This window comes from Lampetra planeri, chromosome 5 (genome assembly GCF_965212315.1).
Source record: "Lampetra planeri chromosome 5, kcLamPlan1.2.h2, whole genome shotgun sequence".
NCBI lineage: Eukaryota > Metazoa > Chordata > Hyperoartia > Petromyzontiformes > Petromyzontidae > Lampetra > Lampetra planeri.
This window is the reverse complement of record NC_136111.1, coordinates 6,844,023-6,862,108: the sequence shown is the minus strand read 5'-3', so window position 1 is coordinate 6,862,108 and position 18,086 is coordinate 6,844,023. Positions and strand designations below refer to the sequence as shown.

Below are 18,086 nucleotides of genomic sequence, written 5' to 3'. Positions count from 1 at the left end.
ACATACAAAAGCAGACGGCACATATCTCTACAGTTAATACAAGCGCAGTATAAAAATCGGGGACAGCCACTGGAGTGAACCCACAAACTTCAACCCGAGAAAGTGCTACCACTTGGCCACGTCATATCAATATAATAATAGGTTTTACCCTTTCTGGCAATAAAACCGGTGTCAAGATGTTAAAACACCAAACAGAATCCTTATTCAAGGAATGCTGTCTGCATTAACCACATGTACTTGTGGTGAACATGCAAACAAAAAACACGCTCTGATAATATATGCATTGTCTTTGAAACGGAGTGGTCCCATATCATGCCAGAAAGGGTAAAATCTATTGTAATATTTTAATACTGGCAAGAAAAGTCACATCACGTCATCAATATCGGTTTTTAACAAGATATCGGTTTGGCAATGACCCTTTTTCAGATAAGGCAGAAAGGAGATAATTGCATTACAATTTCTACAAACCACTGCTCCCCCCTCACCCTGGCAATCATTTAGCTCTTGACACTCAATTGTAAATGTGCATCTTTATCACACAGCCACCAACAAGCGGCAGACGCAGCCGAGACGCCCAACTCACATGACAGGAACTCGAGCACGGAGGATGCCATGCCCACAGTGGCGGAGATGTGCGTGAGCTTGAGCAGGATGGAAGGCAGCATCTTGAACATGATGTCACTCATCTCGAGCACGCACATGGTCAGCGCCATGACGCACTGCTTCGCACAGCGCGAGATCAGCCCCGCATCCAGACACTGCACCAGCTCCCTCTGCAGACAGCGGCACAGGCAAGCCACAGTGAGCAGCCGAAACAGCAGGTACATGGACAACAGCAGGCGGCAGACGCAGCCTACAGCAGTTGCAGCGGGCAGCCAGGTTTGAGCAACAGAACAGCACTGACAAATCTGTGAATATACATGGGGCAGACACTTGGTCTATCATTCTGGTACGTACATAATTCAACGCTTAATTTTAGGCGTCTAGGTGTAACAGAAGCAATGCAGCTTTCACCAGGGGGCAATTTTAGGGCTCACATAATTACAGGTATTGCCTATACAGGCATGGGTGGCTATTCACATTCCACTTGAAGAAATAGCACTGCCCCAATATCAGTTTAATAGTGGAGATGTCCAAATGAGAATGATATTGATGACTTCGTCTGGAACCACCCTCACCCCAGCCATCTCTGCCATCAATTCCCAGCCTCTGCTCAAGTCCAGACCTCAAGGCCTTCCTCTTTTCCCATGACTATGACCGACTGCCTCTATATAATGAAATAAAAACGGCCACCGTTTCTGTGCAGTGTCTTGGGATGCAATTCCATTCAAAGTCTATACATATATTTGAACATAATTCATCATTTTATCAATGACTCCACGGTCGGTTGCTTCTTAAATGTTAATGCCCAATTATCACGTGCGATCCATGAAACGAGCGTTGGAAATCATGTGTAACGTGGCATTTCACAAGCTGAAATATAACAATCAATCATTTTATGCCCCACGTTTCAGTTAATTATGTGCCGGTTACACGTCTATTTAAAACATCGACTAAAAATAAGGCAATTAAAATGTTCAAGAGGCCTTTATGGCAGCAACAAAACACTTCTTAAAGCTTTCATCAAATGAGTGTGCAAATATGGACGTAAGGCACTGGAGATTTTAAATTCACATCACATGCCTGTTAATATTACCATCAGGGTGACACTCATCTTTGTTAGTGGCTGAGCCAGAAGCCAATATTCCACATTCCTATAGCACTATGGCAGGAACAATCGTGTCCAAATAACAACCAATATTCATATCCTGTGAAATGGTCCAAGTTGACCAGGGCACAAGACCAACCGCATGCTTGAGTCACGCACCCTGCCACAACACCTTGCTGGTGTTGACGAGAATGCCATCAGCATTTTATACCAAAACCTATTCTAAAACATTGAAACATTGAATCCCTGCAGTCACGAAAGCTTTAAATCGAAATCTATTTTAAAACACTTTCCCTGAACGAGGAGAATCGAGGACAGGGCAGCGCATGTAGGCTGACAACTATTTAGAGTAATACTACACTCAAAAGGTGATTTAGAGACTAATGCATGACCATAACGTCAGTCCTGTGTTAAGCAACAGTGATAAAAAAAACCAGGTCTGGTTTCACCTTCAAGGTGAAAGCTCCTGAACGTGAACATACCCACATCATTACACCGGCTCCAGCAGCTGCCGCGAGCAGGTTCATCTGTAGTGGCCGTTCTCACTTGCATTGTTTACTCCAGTTATCGTGCTTTCACGCTACTGCTGCGGATCAGGGTGGTGGTCACCTGTCTTGCGGTGTCCAGCAGGCTGTGGTAGGATGTGAGCGCGTTGAGGATGGGGAAGATGACCATCTGGAGGTCGGTGCATGAGAATACATCCCCGGCGACGATGTTGGACTCCTTGATCTTTTTACTGCTCACCTGCGCAACCCAAAAACGCCCGGCTTTATGCATGCAGCACAATGCACATGCGTACAGCCTCCTTTTGTCAATCCACTGCTGGATGAGGGTCGCAGTGCTCATCTGACCACACGTCACAACGATGGCAAGTGTGGGATGAAGGTGAGCAGCGTAGGCGTGGGAGCATAGTAGTACTGTATAACTATGGATTTTTCTATTCTGCCCACAATGTAGCACCCATTCACCATGTTTGGCCCCGAACAGGATGCAAGTAAAAATAAAAAATCCATATTATTATGGCGCTCTGGGTTGGTGGATCAAAGAATAATGTGCGCATGATACTCCCCGCACAGGGCTATATGGCAGCCTGTGACGCAGCAGAGTGAATCGTTTGTAGCCATAGCGAAGCCAATTATTTTAGTGTTAACCCCCTTGTCTCACTTTAGCTAGGTAGGTTCCTCCCAAGGTGTACACTCAATAATTGGCCACTTATAAGTGAAGCACTCGTAAAAAGCGAGTTGTAAGGCTTAATTGGAGGTATTGCTGGATACAATTTGTAAACTATCAATAATATTATTATTTGGATAGCAACATGTATCATTGCCCCAGCTAGCACTTGCCATTTTGCAAAGGCAATTGCAGAGGGTATCCACAGAGCACTGGGAGCTCATGATGAGGATCTTGTTCTGCAGCAGGGACGGGATCTTGCTCAGAACAAACCGCAGCACTTTCCATTCCTCCTCCTGCAGATCGACACAGGGTAGAAACGCTCCACGTCACCGCAAAACAGTTTGGCACACCACAGTTTGGCCATCAAGGCAAGCACTTGTCAATTTTTTTTTATTTTAGGCCTAATCTTATTCTAGTCGATGACAAGCCTTTGAATGTTCATCAAATCTTAGTCTGTGCATAAAAGTATTAGCTCCGCCAATTAGTGGTTATATTTTGATTTACATATATAGCCAATTACTATATTTGTCCTTCCTCAGTACACTGCAGTTTCAAATAACGTCAGTAAATTACCCGAATCTTCCGTCGGACTAGTCGATTTCATCGACATCATCGGTCGTGGTTTCGTATTTGGTGGGCCGTCGTAGTAATCTCTCGGGCTTGACCATTTTTAAATCCTTTATATTAGGTTCGCTTGCTTGCTTACGACCGTGCAAATCTTTCGGTCGTTTTTTAACCCACTTCCCGTGATCCAATCGAGCTGACATTTTCCACACAGACTCGTTGTGCGTGACAATTAATGTTCGTGAAAATTTTTTTCCAAAATTTTACACTTTTTAGGACAAAAATATTATATTTAATTACCAATTGCTTAATGGTGCAATGCAATCATCTGACCCATAGGTGGCAGCCATCTCAAGCCAGAGGACGAGAGGACTCTAGCCGCCACGCATATAAAGGATTTATAGTGAAAAACTTTGTTTTTTAGGGTTATACTTGTTACCGACTCAAGTCAGTCATTGTTGACTTATTATAAAAAAAACTAATATTTTTGCATGTAAACTTTCATCAAAATTAAAAATGGACGCAGAGAGCTCGAGCGGGCCCAGCTGTACCTGCTGGATGCACTGCAGCAGGGTGCTGAACGTGCGGCAGAAGGGCAGGTGGCCGAAGCGGAAGGGAAGACTCTGCTGGTGCAAGGCAATGGGACTGTCCGACGGCACGGAAGCCGCGTCGCTGGTTCGCTTCTCCACGTCACTGAGCACACAAAGACAAATATCCCCGTGTAGCCTTAACAGACTGTTGGGGCAAGTGCTGTTCAGCGTGCACCCTATTAAGGCTGGCATGGCAAACGAGGCGGTGGGTGGCAAACACCACACCTATCCGCCTTTGTCTCCTGAGTGGTGATGTTTACACACCACACCAGGTACTCATTTGAGGCAGAGTCGAACTTGAGTGGTCGGGTTTGTAACGCAGTGTGCTAACTGCTACATTACCGCTCCCCACCGAGCACACACACACAACACGCGCACGCTTTCACTTTCCAGGCGGTTCATGTTAAACCTGTGAGCAGCACCCATAAATAAATGGGCCACTCATAAAAAAGGCAGGTAATGTAGGACGTTTTTATTTGAAAAAACTAGGTCTTTGGAACACGTGTATATCGAGTACACTTTAATACTTAAATAATCCACAATTGTGGCATTCTTCTACGAGTGTCTAGAATATATAAACTTTAATAACTATTTGCAGGCTTGAGTAAATATATTTTTGGCCCATGCTTCAATGTTAGGATGCTTCAATGCTGATTTCTTCCCCTCCCCCACTCCCTCGTAATCCAAACCCTTCACCCCCCCCCCCCTACTCAATGTGTTCAACACCGTTACCAATTAATCTTGTACCCCCCCCTACTGGCCACTCACGGTTTTAATTACAGCACTAACAAATGCCTGGGGCAGATGTTTGAACAATTCGGATTAATCATGCACTCTTTAATGCATTTAACCTTGGCATAAAAAAAAATTACCGATCCAGGCCAACGTGGCAGTTGAAAATTAATTTTGCATAAGAAAAATCCCGATACAAGCCTTCCAGCTTGATGGCAGCGCGCCGCCATCACGGGTTTAAATGTCCCCTCCACGCGATACGTTTTGTACACTGAACATCCAAAAAGACATACATCCATAACTACAGAATAACACCCAATTAATATTATTTTGGCTGCGTCCGCTTTGAAATAAACGCACCGCCAAGACGTGCGACAGGAGGCGCGCGCACCTGGTGTCGCAGAGGCAGTAGACGCTGAAGCGGAGCTCACCGCGCTTGTCCACAAATCCCATGCGAGCAGTCGAGTCCGCCCGCAAGGAGAGCAAGAAATCAAAAATCTGCAGAGAGTGTAGGACATGGGTTATAGGAGACTCCAGGTTACCAAACTAGATTCGAAGCTTTCGTGACTGTAGGGATTACTCTTTGGTTCTTTCGTTAAAGTCACGTAGAAAATAAAATAATAATAGAATACGACGTTTCGGTTGCAACACAAGCAACCATCATCAGGTAAGAATGAATGATAAAACACAGACACGGGAACAGCACAGGCAGACACACATGCAGAGACACACACAAAGACACACCGAGTGTGACACACACCAAGGAAGCACAGTCACGATAACAACATAGGCAGACAACCACTCAAGTAATTTTTAAAGTTGTCGTCGACCACGGGTAGACGGCGCTGTGACCTGATCGTCCCAAGTAGGGAGATGTCGAGACACGCGCCCACCCCCCCCCCCCCATAGCCTCGCATGCTTTTGCCCATCTGCATCAAAACGCACTTGCTGGTCACCGTCTGGGATTTATAAACCATTCCTGCAGCACTTAAGGAGGAAATGTTCTGTAAAGCTTACAAAGAATAAACATAGTGCCTTGGTGATAGCTTTTGCACGATAAGTATGCTGTGAACACTGAATGAACCATTACTCCTCATTACACACAAGACGATGAATCCCCCGGCAGCAATTTGATGAACTGTAATAACTTTAGTTTGAATGCAATTAAATGTTGCCATATTTACATTGTCAACAGTTCTAGATATCTACTCATTAGGCTATCATTTAGTTCCAACAGTAGAAGGTATATTGTTCAAAACTAATCCTTTGCACAGGTTTTGCTCAGCATATTAGTTTTAAAATAAAGCCTGGCATATGGTGAGATTTCCGATCTTTAGAAGTTTAGTTCCCTTGGTAATCAAATTTGGTTAATCTTTCGGTGCACAGTGATGTGGCTATGAAGTGGATGGCAATGTTCATCTTCTGGAGAAGAAAAATAAATAAATTGGTCCACGTCAATGTACACTTGTAATTTTCATCGTTACGCTTTGGGAACTAAAAGTTAATTTTCAAAAAACACCTGCCAAATTTAAACTTGTAAAGGTCTCAGAACTTTAGTTCCACGAGTCCATGTTGTTAATGTTTACCATTTATCCGATTAGGTGCAAGATTGCAGATTTAATAAATACATTAAAGTTTCAATAGAAAAGATTGGGGCTGGTGTAGAACAGATACATTTCTGAAGAAAATTAAGAACATGAATAAAATGCTTCCCTATTATATTCATGAATCATTAAATTACCCAAACGACTACTATTAGCCAACCAGAGTTGGCGAATCCCTGCAAATAATATTTATAGGTCGGACCGGCGGCTCATACAGGCACCATGTGCTCCAGTGCACAATGGCCAGCAATATTCCATCATCTGCGAGTATTTGGGTGTTATCCTCTTGAGATCTATTGGTTCTCTCTGGGTAACCAGGGCTTCCCCTCCCACACCCAAAGCTCCAATTACCCAATTCCAAAACGCGACTACCCTAAGAGTCTTGAAGCACAAGGAGCGATTGCTGGGTAAACACAAGTGAAATGAATAATATTTTTGTATTGCATTTACAGGAATACTTTGTGTATACATAAGCACAATTACTTGGAATTACATATTTAAAATTGTGGCATGCAGAAACTCGTGATTAAGGCCTCCCCCCCATGCCATTACGGTCATGGCGGTTGTTTGACCATACTTCACCACACCTATCAGTGCAGTTTAGTGAAGTAAATATCACCCACCACGGATGCAAATCCAATTTAGATTGTCGGGTTCTAGTACAGTGTGTTAACCACTTGTCTTCCCGGTATAAATTTAACGATAAGATCCCATTGTGGTGAAAACTGCATTACCAAATTATTTGTACAGACCTGAATTCTAATAGCATTAGCCACATCCATGTTGTAGCCCATCCTGTAGTGTTTCTGGAGGTGCGCTATCAGAATCTCATACACTTGAACAGCATGGTTGGCTGGCAATAAAAACATCTTGCTCTGAAACGAGAAACAAAGGAGAAAGCAGCTTTTATGCATCAGAAACTCCCACCCAACGACGTTAGCCTTTGAAATAGAGCAGAGGTAAGTGTGTCAGTAAGATACGTTGCTAACCATCACGTGACTATAGTTGGAGGATCCTTTTTTTTTCATAAGGTTAAGCCGAAAAGGAACGATTCACCCACCTCAATGCATTTAACAACTGCAATTCAGGGACTGTCGCAATTCAATTAAATATAAAAACAGACTACTACTATTATCTCGCACCTCCGATGAGCACGGTTATGACGTACGGCGCGAAAGAAGCTCAACATACGTACACGTTCACGAGCACACCACAAACCTGCAGGATTTCTAAAAGTCCAAACACCGCAGTCTTGATATCGTCATAAGGCGATTCCATAAGCTCCTCCTCCACGGCCTCAGAGGCCGTGTGCTCCACCATCTCTCGACTGCTTATCTGTGGCACAACGGGTAAAAAACGCAGTCACACACATCCACATTTGCTAATGCGTTCATGGTAAAATGGAGCCGTTGTACAACATGGTGTGATGTACCCCACGCAGATTAGAAGCACGGGCAAATCTCATATTTGCACAATGGCTATTTTTCGCAAACAGTTTAAATTCAGCGCGGTGTTGAAAAATGCATCTGCGTGTATGCAGGCACGTAGATATGGCAAGGCTGTAACTAACTAACTTTACATAATTTGCAAACGGCTGCACCACCAGTGCAGTGGTTAGAGCACAGTGCTCCGAAACCAATGATCCGAGTTCAATTCCCAGACACGGTTAAAATAAATGGAAAGTGATATCTTAAATGGATCAAATATAATGCGATCGTGACAGCAGAAGCAGATGGCAGTGAAGAAAAAGCTACTGTTGTACTGTACTTCTATGCCCCCACATCTATGCTGGCCAGCCACCACCGAGCAGTGGTGAAGTATGGTCAAATACCTCCCAAGACCCGCATGGCATGAGGCCCTTAAGAATTGGATCAACAAAAGGAATGTACACGTACAAGGAAGAAAAATCATGCGCATGCATGAATTCCGTGACACTTTCTGACATGCGGAAGTATTTAACCAGAGGTTATAACGGTGCACGATATGTGACGTCACAAAGAGGGGAGGCATGTGCGTGGCGTGCCATTGCATTGGCTGACAAAGCTAGTTGTATTTACTTCTGTTTTTGTTTTTTTAGTTGGCAACCCCACTTAACAATTTGACTGGTTTTCTGTAGGTGAAGTCCGGAAAAGAAACAATTTTAGACTACAATTTAATTTATATTGAATCATCTTGACGAGTCATCATTTCTTCAGCACCGCTTTTTGCGTCGTTTGGTGTGTTGTACTTCCCCCACACCTCCGATTAAGCAGGGTTGGCTACGTACAGGTGCGAAAAAAATTCAACACGCATATGTGCAATACGGGCACATCGACGGCGCAAATGCATTAAATCAAACTTTTTTTTTTAGTTGAACAACATTGAAACTTGGATGGGTGACCCGTCACCTTTTGCAGGGCGTCGAGGAGGCTGTTAAAGTGGCTCGAGCTGCAGGTTAGCGCCAGCTCCACCAGCTTCTGGGTGGCGAACTTGCGCACGGTCACCTCGCGGTCCTCCACCACGGCGCTCAGGTGTGGGATGAGGACCGATTCCATCAGCTCCTCCTGTAACACACACACACACACAGGAGCAGCAAGAGAGCATCCGAATTAAAACAGGATTAGTAGGAGTACGGGGGCGTGGGAACGACATTTAATTTCAAGAGTGGCAGGAATATCCATACATTGAGTGCGTATGTTGATCATCATTAGCAAAAAGTCATTGCTGGATGAAGACCCCCCCCCCCCCCACAACACAATCCCCCCACCACAGCTGTGGTCATCTCTAACAATCCTGAGATATAATCATCGAGCTCAAACCAATTTCATGGATCCATCTCGTCGCTGGACATACTCTTGGTCAAGTACAATGCCCGGGCTGCCACTCCCATCGTTCTTAATCATCAACCGTCACTGATACTTGCGATGCGTTCAGGCCAAGCCCACATTTATCGTGCATACATTATATAATTCACATGTTATATGCATTTAAAAGGAGGCTAACAGCTGCAATAGTAAAAAGAAAATGGTACGCTAATTTTTTTTGCATAAAAAATTATTCTTGAATATTATGATTACTACACTTGTTTTTTTGGAACCCAGGCTTTTCTTATAAGTGAAGCAGAGTTACCGCTGAGACACCCTGTCCCCAATCACAACTCCGAATCAGTCGTGACAATGAAATCAAATCGCTGGATGGGGTGAAATGTTATATGCCTGTGTGTTCCTCTGCCATTCTCGGCCGTACCTCGTAGACGTGCCTGTGCGTGCCGAGCACCGAGAAAAGGATCTCCAGACACTTCTTGCGGATGACGCTGGACGTCTGCATTCTGCCACATCAAGCGTTAAACTCGCACAGGTTAAATGCACAGTAGACTACGCACAATTGAAAAAAAACACTTTGTACTTTTATTCTTCATTATAAACAGCATCTCAAGGGTGACATACAATTATTTGAGGGGAGGATCTTGACGGCTAGTATACGAACAAGTGCAAGCATGCAAGGTGACGAGGGTGGAATACCCTGCACTATGGCATTGCTTATAGATGGGCGGCTAACATTACAGCAAGGACATTATGGCTTTTGCAGAGAAAGAAGATTCAGGTGCAGTTAAGTTTGATGAGGATAGGCGACAGGTATAAAACAACAATGCAAAAAAACGCCAGTAATTAATTTCCGAATAGAATAAAATTTTAAACCAGTGCAGAGGAAAATGGTAAAGCCTCCAAGAAAGTCACACATTTTCACATGAGCCATAAACAAGACCAGCTGTGATATCAGGCAGTATTAAAGTTGTTTGGCACATGTTAAATAATGCAGCTTAATTAAGTAAACTAGGTAGTATTCTGCTTTGCATACACCATTTAAGTTTAGGAGTCAAATTCGATTCAGTTATGGTTTTTAAAACCACATTGTATATAAATTAGCAGGTCACATGAGTAGGCGATGCCAGAATTAAAATGCTTTAAACCAGAGCAGACCACATGTTGATATATACAGTAGAGGTAACATGTTCTTGTGCAGTGATATTAAAGGAGAAAAAAGGTGCCTCGTGAAATCAATGCGCCTCCGTTCGGTGTAATGACCATCTGGATCAGAGCCAGCGGTGCAAATCCTACATCCATATGGACGGCAGATGCCAGTATCTCCATAGGGGAATAGGGGAACCAGAGAGTGGTACCTATTTTATTGACCTCTGTGGGGTCAAAGATGTGAACTCGCACCTTACCAATTGCAAGCCACGAACTCTAATCGACAGCAAGAGCGAGGATCGGGCTGTTATGAACGTAATCCATTACGCGCAGAATCTTTACGTTGCTCACCAAAATGACCAATGTCTCACCTGAAATATTTCTCCATCATCTTCTGCAGTTCCAATATCCAGCCGTCTTTGGCAGGATGGATGGACTGAGCACGATATGTCAGCAAGGTCAGCACAGACTGGCACTGCCGGGAAAACACAAGTCCAGTGAGTTACCCAATTGACACACGAATGGCAAAAAAACAGGCGCACAATCCATGGACAAGACACAATATCCCAACAAAGGAAATGTGATTACATCTATATAAAGTGACAGGATCACAACCAAATGTTACCAGCTTCATTTTGGAATGTTAACTTGCATCAGGTGGAGTCGTGCATGCGTTTGTTCACTACGCTATAAACCCGGTGACTCAAGTTTGATTTCCACCCACAGCTTAGAAAGGTGGCAGGCGATATCTGTACCCGGCAGTGCTCATCGACCTTCACCAAGCAGCACCGATTAGCAATGTGAAGTATGGTGTAACAACTCCCATGATCGACATAGCATTGAGGGGAGGGGGGGGGGGGGCTTTACCCAGCAGCATATTTTCAGGGCTGTAACTAATTTTTTTTTATTTAGCATTACAATAAAATTTACCACAAAATTCTGTTACATAGGATTTACCGAGGTGTTATAGCTTGGTTTAACACGTAGGCTTTCGCGACCAATATTATTCATAATCAACGTTTTTGGGTTTAGATCGCGTTATTTATAAATGTGTCGTAACCCTCCACCACCCGACACGGCCAATCAGTGTTATAGCTTGTTCATAGGCATGACATTTGTCGATATTAAAAAAGGCATAATACCAACAAGGGACCATGGACTTCAAGTCAATCTGTTACTGTTATAAAGAAAAAACTTTTAACAACTTGCAAGGCCACCTGCCGATATTGTCTTTGGAATGACAGGAGCCATTAACGGCCTTATTTCCTTGTGTGTGTGCAGTGCAAGGCAGACATCTGTCCTCCGGGCGCACCTCGGGCATTAGCTCTTGGCGTTGGTGTAATTTCGTGAGCCCTTCACACGGCCGCGCTGGCCTGTGGTCTGTGCAACGTTCCACGAGCGTGAAGTAGCGCTCGACGCAGCCGTGGTACTGATCCCTCGTGAACAGTTCCTCGATCGCAGTCAGCTGATCCTGCACCTTCACGCAGAAGTCTGCATTGTTGAAGAGCTGCAGACATCAAAGGGCAGACATTGATCATGCATCATCAAAATGGAAACATATGATCAAGGGTGGAATACAAATAAAATAAAAACGGGTTAACAATTACTGACATTAATCTCCAACCGATTTAAGTTTAGCTGTGTGGTGTTGTGCCAGAGCACTTAAATCCAATTCCTGACCAAGGGCCACCTGAGCCCAAAATCTTAACATTGTTGGTAAAATATCACTTTGTGGAAACAATGGTTGTCATAATATGTCAATGCCCTATGAATGTGGAATTTATCTCAGGGTCAATGACAGATGAGCACAATTCAATGCAAACTTACTTTAAAACGCATTTGCCAATTCAGAAGTTAAATAAAAACAATTTTCTAATGTGGAAATGCCACGTTACAGTATTTAAAATTCACCACATTTACCAATTGCAGATAGAAAAATAGTGAAATGCAACACTACCCATATTTCGTACTTGGCAAGAGCACATCATCAGAGGCCATTCTGAATGAGTAAAAAGCCCATACATTTTTATATGTTTGAGAAAAAAACATGATATAAAAACGACTGTCCTTTTTTTTTTTACTTCACTCCAGGTCGTCGGACATTTGTACGGGAGGCGTTGCAGGGAATTTTCAATGTCGCACCTGCACTTGGACGACCAGTTTCTCGATGACGTCGAGAACGATGTCCCAGGTGGCCACCTGCAGTTCGCGGCCGTACTTCCTGACGAGGCGAGTGAGCGACAGCGCAATCTCGTACGACACCACCACGTTGTCTTCCGTCATGGCCTGCCGAGCATAAACGGGATTGGTTTGCCTCCCCACTTTTCCCTCCCAAAATCGGCTTATTTGTGTGCCCCATAATCATATCTGTCCCCGCATACACGGCTAAAAATATAAACAAATGAAAAACTACAATGACACATTTAACACCTACGACATTTAATTATCATCGACTAACTCGATAATAATTAACATTTACAACGTAACTATGCACTACTTTGTAACCCGGCATGACCATACCCTACGTCACCACTGCCATCATACAAATCGTCTCGTGTACCCCCGTGAGATGTCACACATACCACCCCCAGGGCTATACGCACCACAGCTTGGGAACCACTGCTCTATTCCATCCAATGATGGGGAGTAACATTGTTCACAAGATGCCAACTATACGACTACATTACATCCCAGTTAAATGGAGACAAGTCACTGTGCTAAGTCTGTTAAGTACAGAAAAAGGAAGAAAATTTGAAATTTGTAATTATGGCCTATTATCTTGTGGTCAGAAGCTGAAGCATCAGTTTTTTTTTTTACAGATGCAGATTAACTGCCACATTGCTGTGCATCAAGAGTAATTTTTATGTCAATCCACTACTGCATGACGGCCGGTCCATTGACCATACTTCACCCATATTGGTTAATGCCGGTTAGTGAAGGGTGGTTGGGTGGGGGTGTTTAAAATCAATTCAAATAATCACTCGCAACTGATGTTAGTCATGATGGGAAATTGAATTTAGGTTGTTGTCAGGTTCAGAGCGGAATGGGCCATCTAAAAATAAGGACACACTACGCACAACTGCAAGCCTTACCTTGAGAAAGGAGGGTAGCACAGAGGTGGGGGTGTTCTTCAGTGAAGGCAAACGGTAAGCACCCCAAAGAGCCATGCCGACAAAAAATACAGCCCCACGCAGCACAGGAATGTCCTTCTGATATTCTCTACAGGAAGCACAACAGCAAAGACACAAAACACATGGTTACAGTGGGGTTAACGGTCAAGAGCACGGAGCCAGCACTGTTGACATGGGGTGCGGATCACGGGTTGCAGCCACACCAGGATTCACCCGGGTTTTTAAATGTAGTTGGTTGGTGGTATCAGCCAGGTCACCAATGAGTGGAAATTAAAACCCATCACAATAAAGTTGGTTTTCACCTAATTTCAGCTCCTATTTAATTTTAAATGCCCACTTGAAAAGTGATAAACACTCTACGTAGGGCATATAATAGGAATGCCCCTAGTGAATAAAGAGCCCTAACGAAGCTACTTTAAAAATATTTTGATGACATCTACCAGGACCAAATCACTCTCAGTGACACAGGAATTCAAACGGAACCCTCCGTCTCATGATTTGAAAATAAATTGGTTGGGGGAAAAACCCACTTATGTGGATCATGTGAATTGTGGGTGCCACTCACCGGCTCTCCATGATTTGGCACATGGTGCGGACACAACTGTGTCCAAGGTGGGTCCCAAGAAGATTTCGCATCAGCTGCAAGGCACAGAGCACCAAAACAGGCATTTTCACTTAACATGTGGGCAACACACATGATAATAATCACCAAGCAAGTAACAATTTAACCTTCCCAGCCATTTGATTAACTTTCACGATTAAGGGTCAAGATTCTATTCAATAATGTATTGTTTCCAGACCCGAGATCAATACCATTTACAGCAACACAGTTAGCAGAGATTATGATTAAGATTACTTTGTGATTAAAAGGAGCCGAAGTGGTTGAGTGTAGCCAGCACTTATCTATACTCTCTGGTTCTTTCGGTAAAGTCACGTAGGTATAAAATAAATCACGACGTTTCAAGCACTTATCTAGTTTAACTTTGAAGCGTCACTGAACCATTTAATTTGTAATGAATTGCAGACACATTTTATAAATTGTGACTAATCTCAGATAAGATTGCCAAGATTGACTCCAGGTCTGATCGTCTGTTCATGCGATCTTCCTTTTAATGTGTATTGTTTTAGTACAGTACTCATTTGCGTAAAGGTAATACCAGCATATCATTATTTCCTACTACCATGTTTCACAGTCAGAAAAAAAGTTTTACTGGCTGGATTCCTGCCTGGCTTGCTGGTACACAGCCAAGTGCACGCGTGTGGTAACGATGTCCCTTCGCATGACCTGCATGGTGATGTCACCTGCATCCCACAGCGTTGAGCCGGGTATGCGAGCCGGGTTCGTGGGTCGTGCCGACGCCACCCTTACCACCCACCCACCCTACACCCCCGGCTGTTTATCCCGTGCAAATCCACAGGATACACCATCATATACTATATACTGGAAAAAAGTTTTGTTTGTTCGCTGGTTGACACATCTAAAGTACATGTGGGCTGCTAGTTAGCTTAAAAGCAACATTTGGAGAAATGGGTCGAAATTTGCACAAACCAAAAAATATTAAAATTCCCACATGCCGAAGTCGCTAAATAAAAAAAATTGCAAGCGTAGCATTTATCTTGAGACCAATTACCGTAGCATGCCCATTTAACCCAGCCTCTCTTGAAACTTTAATCCGCTTTTCGGTTGTCTGCAACGTCATTTAGTACTTCCGAGTGGTAGGGTACACACCTTCCAGCAGGCCTCCGAGAACTCCTTGACGTTCACCGTACGGCACAGCGTGACAATGAAGGCGCACAGTGATCCTGACGGCAGGCAGCTGTAGCAAACCACGGCGTCTAGCACCCTTAGAGAAGCCTGCACAACAAGCAGACAAGAACGTTGACGAGTATCACGGCTGTGTGTTCTGGGCTGTCCTAACATGGTCAGAAGTGCGTTAGTGCCACCACTCAAGTCACTCTTATACTTCTTAAAGGAGTGCAGTAGCATGTTTTCTCATTAATGTCACTTCAAACCTGTGTCAACTACCCAAAAGCTGAAGTGTGAATCTGTAATATTAATAATTACACTCCTGTATAAAAAATAACTCCCCACAACAGGTTTTTATTTAGGACATTTGGTTATAATTGACCACGCTGGTTAGTACACAGCTTTAAAGCAGGAATATCACTTGCCGATAAACTTCACCATGACCTGGAACCGAACTTAATTCCAGGTTGGTAAATGTTGTACATGAACCACTGTCACTGGTCTGCTGCATTACATTATAATAATGCCATTAACTTACCTAAGAGAGCTTAACATTTCTCTAGATTTCTGGAGGGTAAAATTTCGGATGTTTGGTCATTTCCGTTTACAAGTGCTTGGCATGGGGAAAGAAACCAGGGTACCCAGAGAAAACATACATACACTCATGCAAAGCTCCGTACCGATGCCAAGAGATGCAATTGTTCCGTGCAATATTTTTTTACCAATAGTTATGGCATACATTATAGGGCTATCAGTAGATGAATTACAATTCGATTAAATTTCATTCTGGTGAAAGTGTTTTTTACCATATTGTGTTATGGCCCATAATGTGTCAGGACAGCAAATAATCCTTCTAAAACAAAACACGTTATTAAAAAAAAAAATCACAAACCTCTATATCAGCTGCTTGATTGGTCATGTTACAAAGACGGTAGATTTTGCTGTAAAAAACACACACACAAGACATCAGATATCAACTAATGTGTTACAATGAATATCTACTATAATCACCCAAGAATGTCCTTAACGCTCGTGATGTCACTCAACGTCGACCAGCCTCCCTCATTAATATTCACTAGTAGGCGCAGTCCTGAAATGGACACCCCTGACTCCTCCTCATTAATCATGAACGGCTGACGTCCCTCCATGTTGGGTACCCCCCCCCCCCGTCATTAATAATCGTTAACGGATGACATCGCTCCACAAGCAGAAAGGTGTAGCGGAAACTTACATTTGTTTAGGCTTGCACTTTGCCACTATTATAAAGTAATCTACGAGTAACCTTATGTAACGTGCTAAAATCGTCCGTCTCCCGCACGTCACGTCACTCCACATGCGGCCCCTCCCCTCAAATATTTATGTATTGCTGCATTTCATTACTAACGCCGAGGAAGTTGGAGCGACTATTGCTGCTTTTGTAACGCCGATCACCCATCTTTATAGAATTAACCATAACATTAATGCAACGTCACATCGCACTGCATTACCCGTCTTCATTTCCTTCTTCGCCAGGTCTAACAAAAGGGAGATCAACTTCGCGCTTCCAAATTATGCGGAAATAAAAATGTATGCTAAAATCTAAAATTCTCAGCCGCTTTGCGGCTATTGACTCCAATTACAATTGTTTGCAACTCCAGCGAGCTAATGCAGAACATAACTACATCTCACAGCACTGCACCTCAAGTCTTTGAGTGTCCGTTGAATAGTGGCAGTGGCATTGCGTCAGCTGTTTTATCATATTCTTGCGTGCAACAATCACTGCAGTGCTGCAGTCTAATGCTGTAAGGTCTTTTATGGCTTCCTTTTGTGCTACATTAACCTCACATTAATACAGTGCTACAGTTACATTCAGTACGGTGTTTTATGAATATTTTTTGCCAATATTCCCCGCAATTACATTCCGCTAATTTATAATCGTTAACGACTGACGTCACTCCGTAAGGATAAACGTGGAGCGGAAATAAAAATGTGTTTATTTTTCACCTACGTGACTTTACCGAAAGAACCAAAGAGTATGGTTCTTGCAGTCACGAAAACTTCAAATCTAGAATAGGCACAAATCTTATTTTTAACGTCCATTGTCCCCTCTAGAGCTAACCAGACAATTAATTCCATGCCACGTCAAACTAAAGCAAGGTCAACTTTACGCTTGCAAATTATGCTCAACTAAAAATGTCTGCTGTTTTGCCACCATTGCCTCGTATTCAAATTGTTTGCTACTCCGGCGAGCTACAGCACACCATGAGTAAGTCTCAAAGCACTGCACCCCAAGTAATTGAATTTGTTCAGGTGCAAAGTGCCCCTTCCTTCTTTATGGAGACATTTCTGAGTTATTTTGCAGATAGTATCGATTTACAATTTATTTCAAACACAGCGACCGAAAGCAGAAGAAAATAAAGTATCAGAGCAGTGAATTTGAACAAATTGAAGGTCAGTTATATACAGTGCTACAGTGACATGAAGTGAGGTGTTTGATGACGTACTTTGTGCAAGATTCAATGCCATTATATTTACACAAGGCTCTGCTCAAATTTTTCGTAAATATTACAGCTTCCGTCCTAGGATGGGCAAAGATGCTAGTCTTTTATATGTTTTATATCTACAGGTTGGCTTAAGCCAAGTTAAGAGTTTATATGAAAAAAAAATTAACAACCACAATAATGTTAAATAGACAAGTCCACTTACTGAACGATCTGAGCAACCTTGTCCTGGTCTAGGTAAGACGAGTTGAACTTGACGATGTTGACCAGAATGTACAGAAAGTCCAGCGTCAGTCCATTCTGCCTGGTCTCGTCCATCCATTGCAGAATAAAGGGGCCTGTACAATGTCCAGGACAGCAGGAACTTTAATTAGGGCATTTCACTCCACGGGAAGAAAAAACCCAAG

General features: G+C 43.3%; 1 protein-coding gene across 3 annotated transcripts in view; it reads right to left on the bottom strand.

The window, feature by feature from the left end:
• The window catches only part of TSC2 (TSC complex subunit 2), a 61,731-nt gene that overhangs the window by 37,908 nt on the left and 5,737 nt on the right, over positions 1 to 18,086 (bottom strand). For all 3 annotated transcript variants that reach the window (XM_078594254.1, XM_078594255.1, XM_078594256.1), the window contains exons 6-22: positions 17,885 to 18,017; positions 16,092 to 16,140; positions 15,182 to 15,307; positions 14,018 to 14,091; positions 13,414 to 13,540; positions 12,464 to 12,607; positions 11,634 to 11,828; positions 10,693 to 10,796; positions 9,597 to 9,678; positions 8,759 to 8,914; positions 7,590 to 7,706; positions 7,124 to 7,246; positions 5,159 to 5,265; positions 3,997 to 4,138; positions 3,052 to 3,174; positions 2,318 to 2,452; positions 584 to 773 (exon numbers count right to left, since the gene is read on the bottom strand). In XM_078594254.1, the coding sequence (XP_078450380.1) occupies positions 584 to 773; positions 2,318 to 2,452; positions 3,052 to 3,174; positions 3,997 to 4,138; positions 5,159 to 5,265; positions 7,124 to 7,246; positions 7,590 to 7,706; positions 8,759 to 8,914; positions 9,597 to 9,678; positions 10,693 to 10,796; positions 11,634 to 11,828; positions 12,464 to 12,607; positions 13,414 to 13,540; positions 14,018 to 14,091; positions 15,182 to 15,307; positions 16,092 to 16,140; positions 17,885 to 18,017 (2,127 nt within the window). The remainder of the gene's footprint in view (positions 1 to 583; positions 774 to 2,317; positions 2,453 to 3,051; positions 3,175 to 3,996; positions 4,139 to 5,158; positions 5,266 to 7,123; positions 7,247 to 7,589; positions 7,707 to 8,758; positions 8,915 to 9,596; positions 9,679 to 10,692; positions 10,797 to 11,633; positions 11,829 to 12,463; positions 12,608 to 13,413; positions 13,541 to 14,017; positions 14,092 to 15,181; positions 15,308 to 16,091; positions 16,141 to 17,884; positions 18,018 to 18,086) is intronic.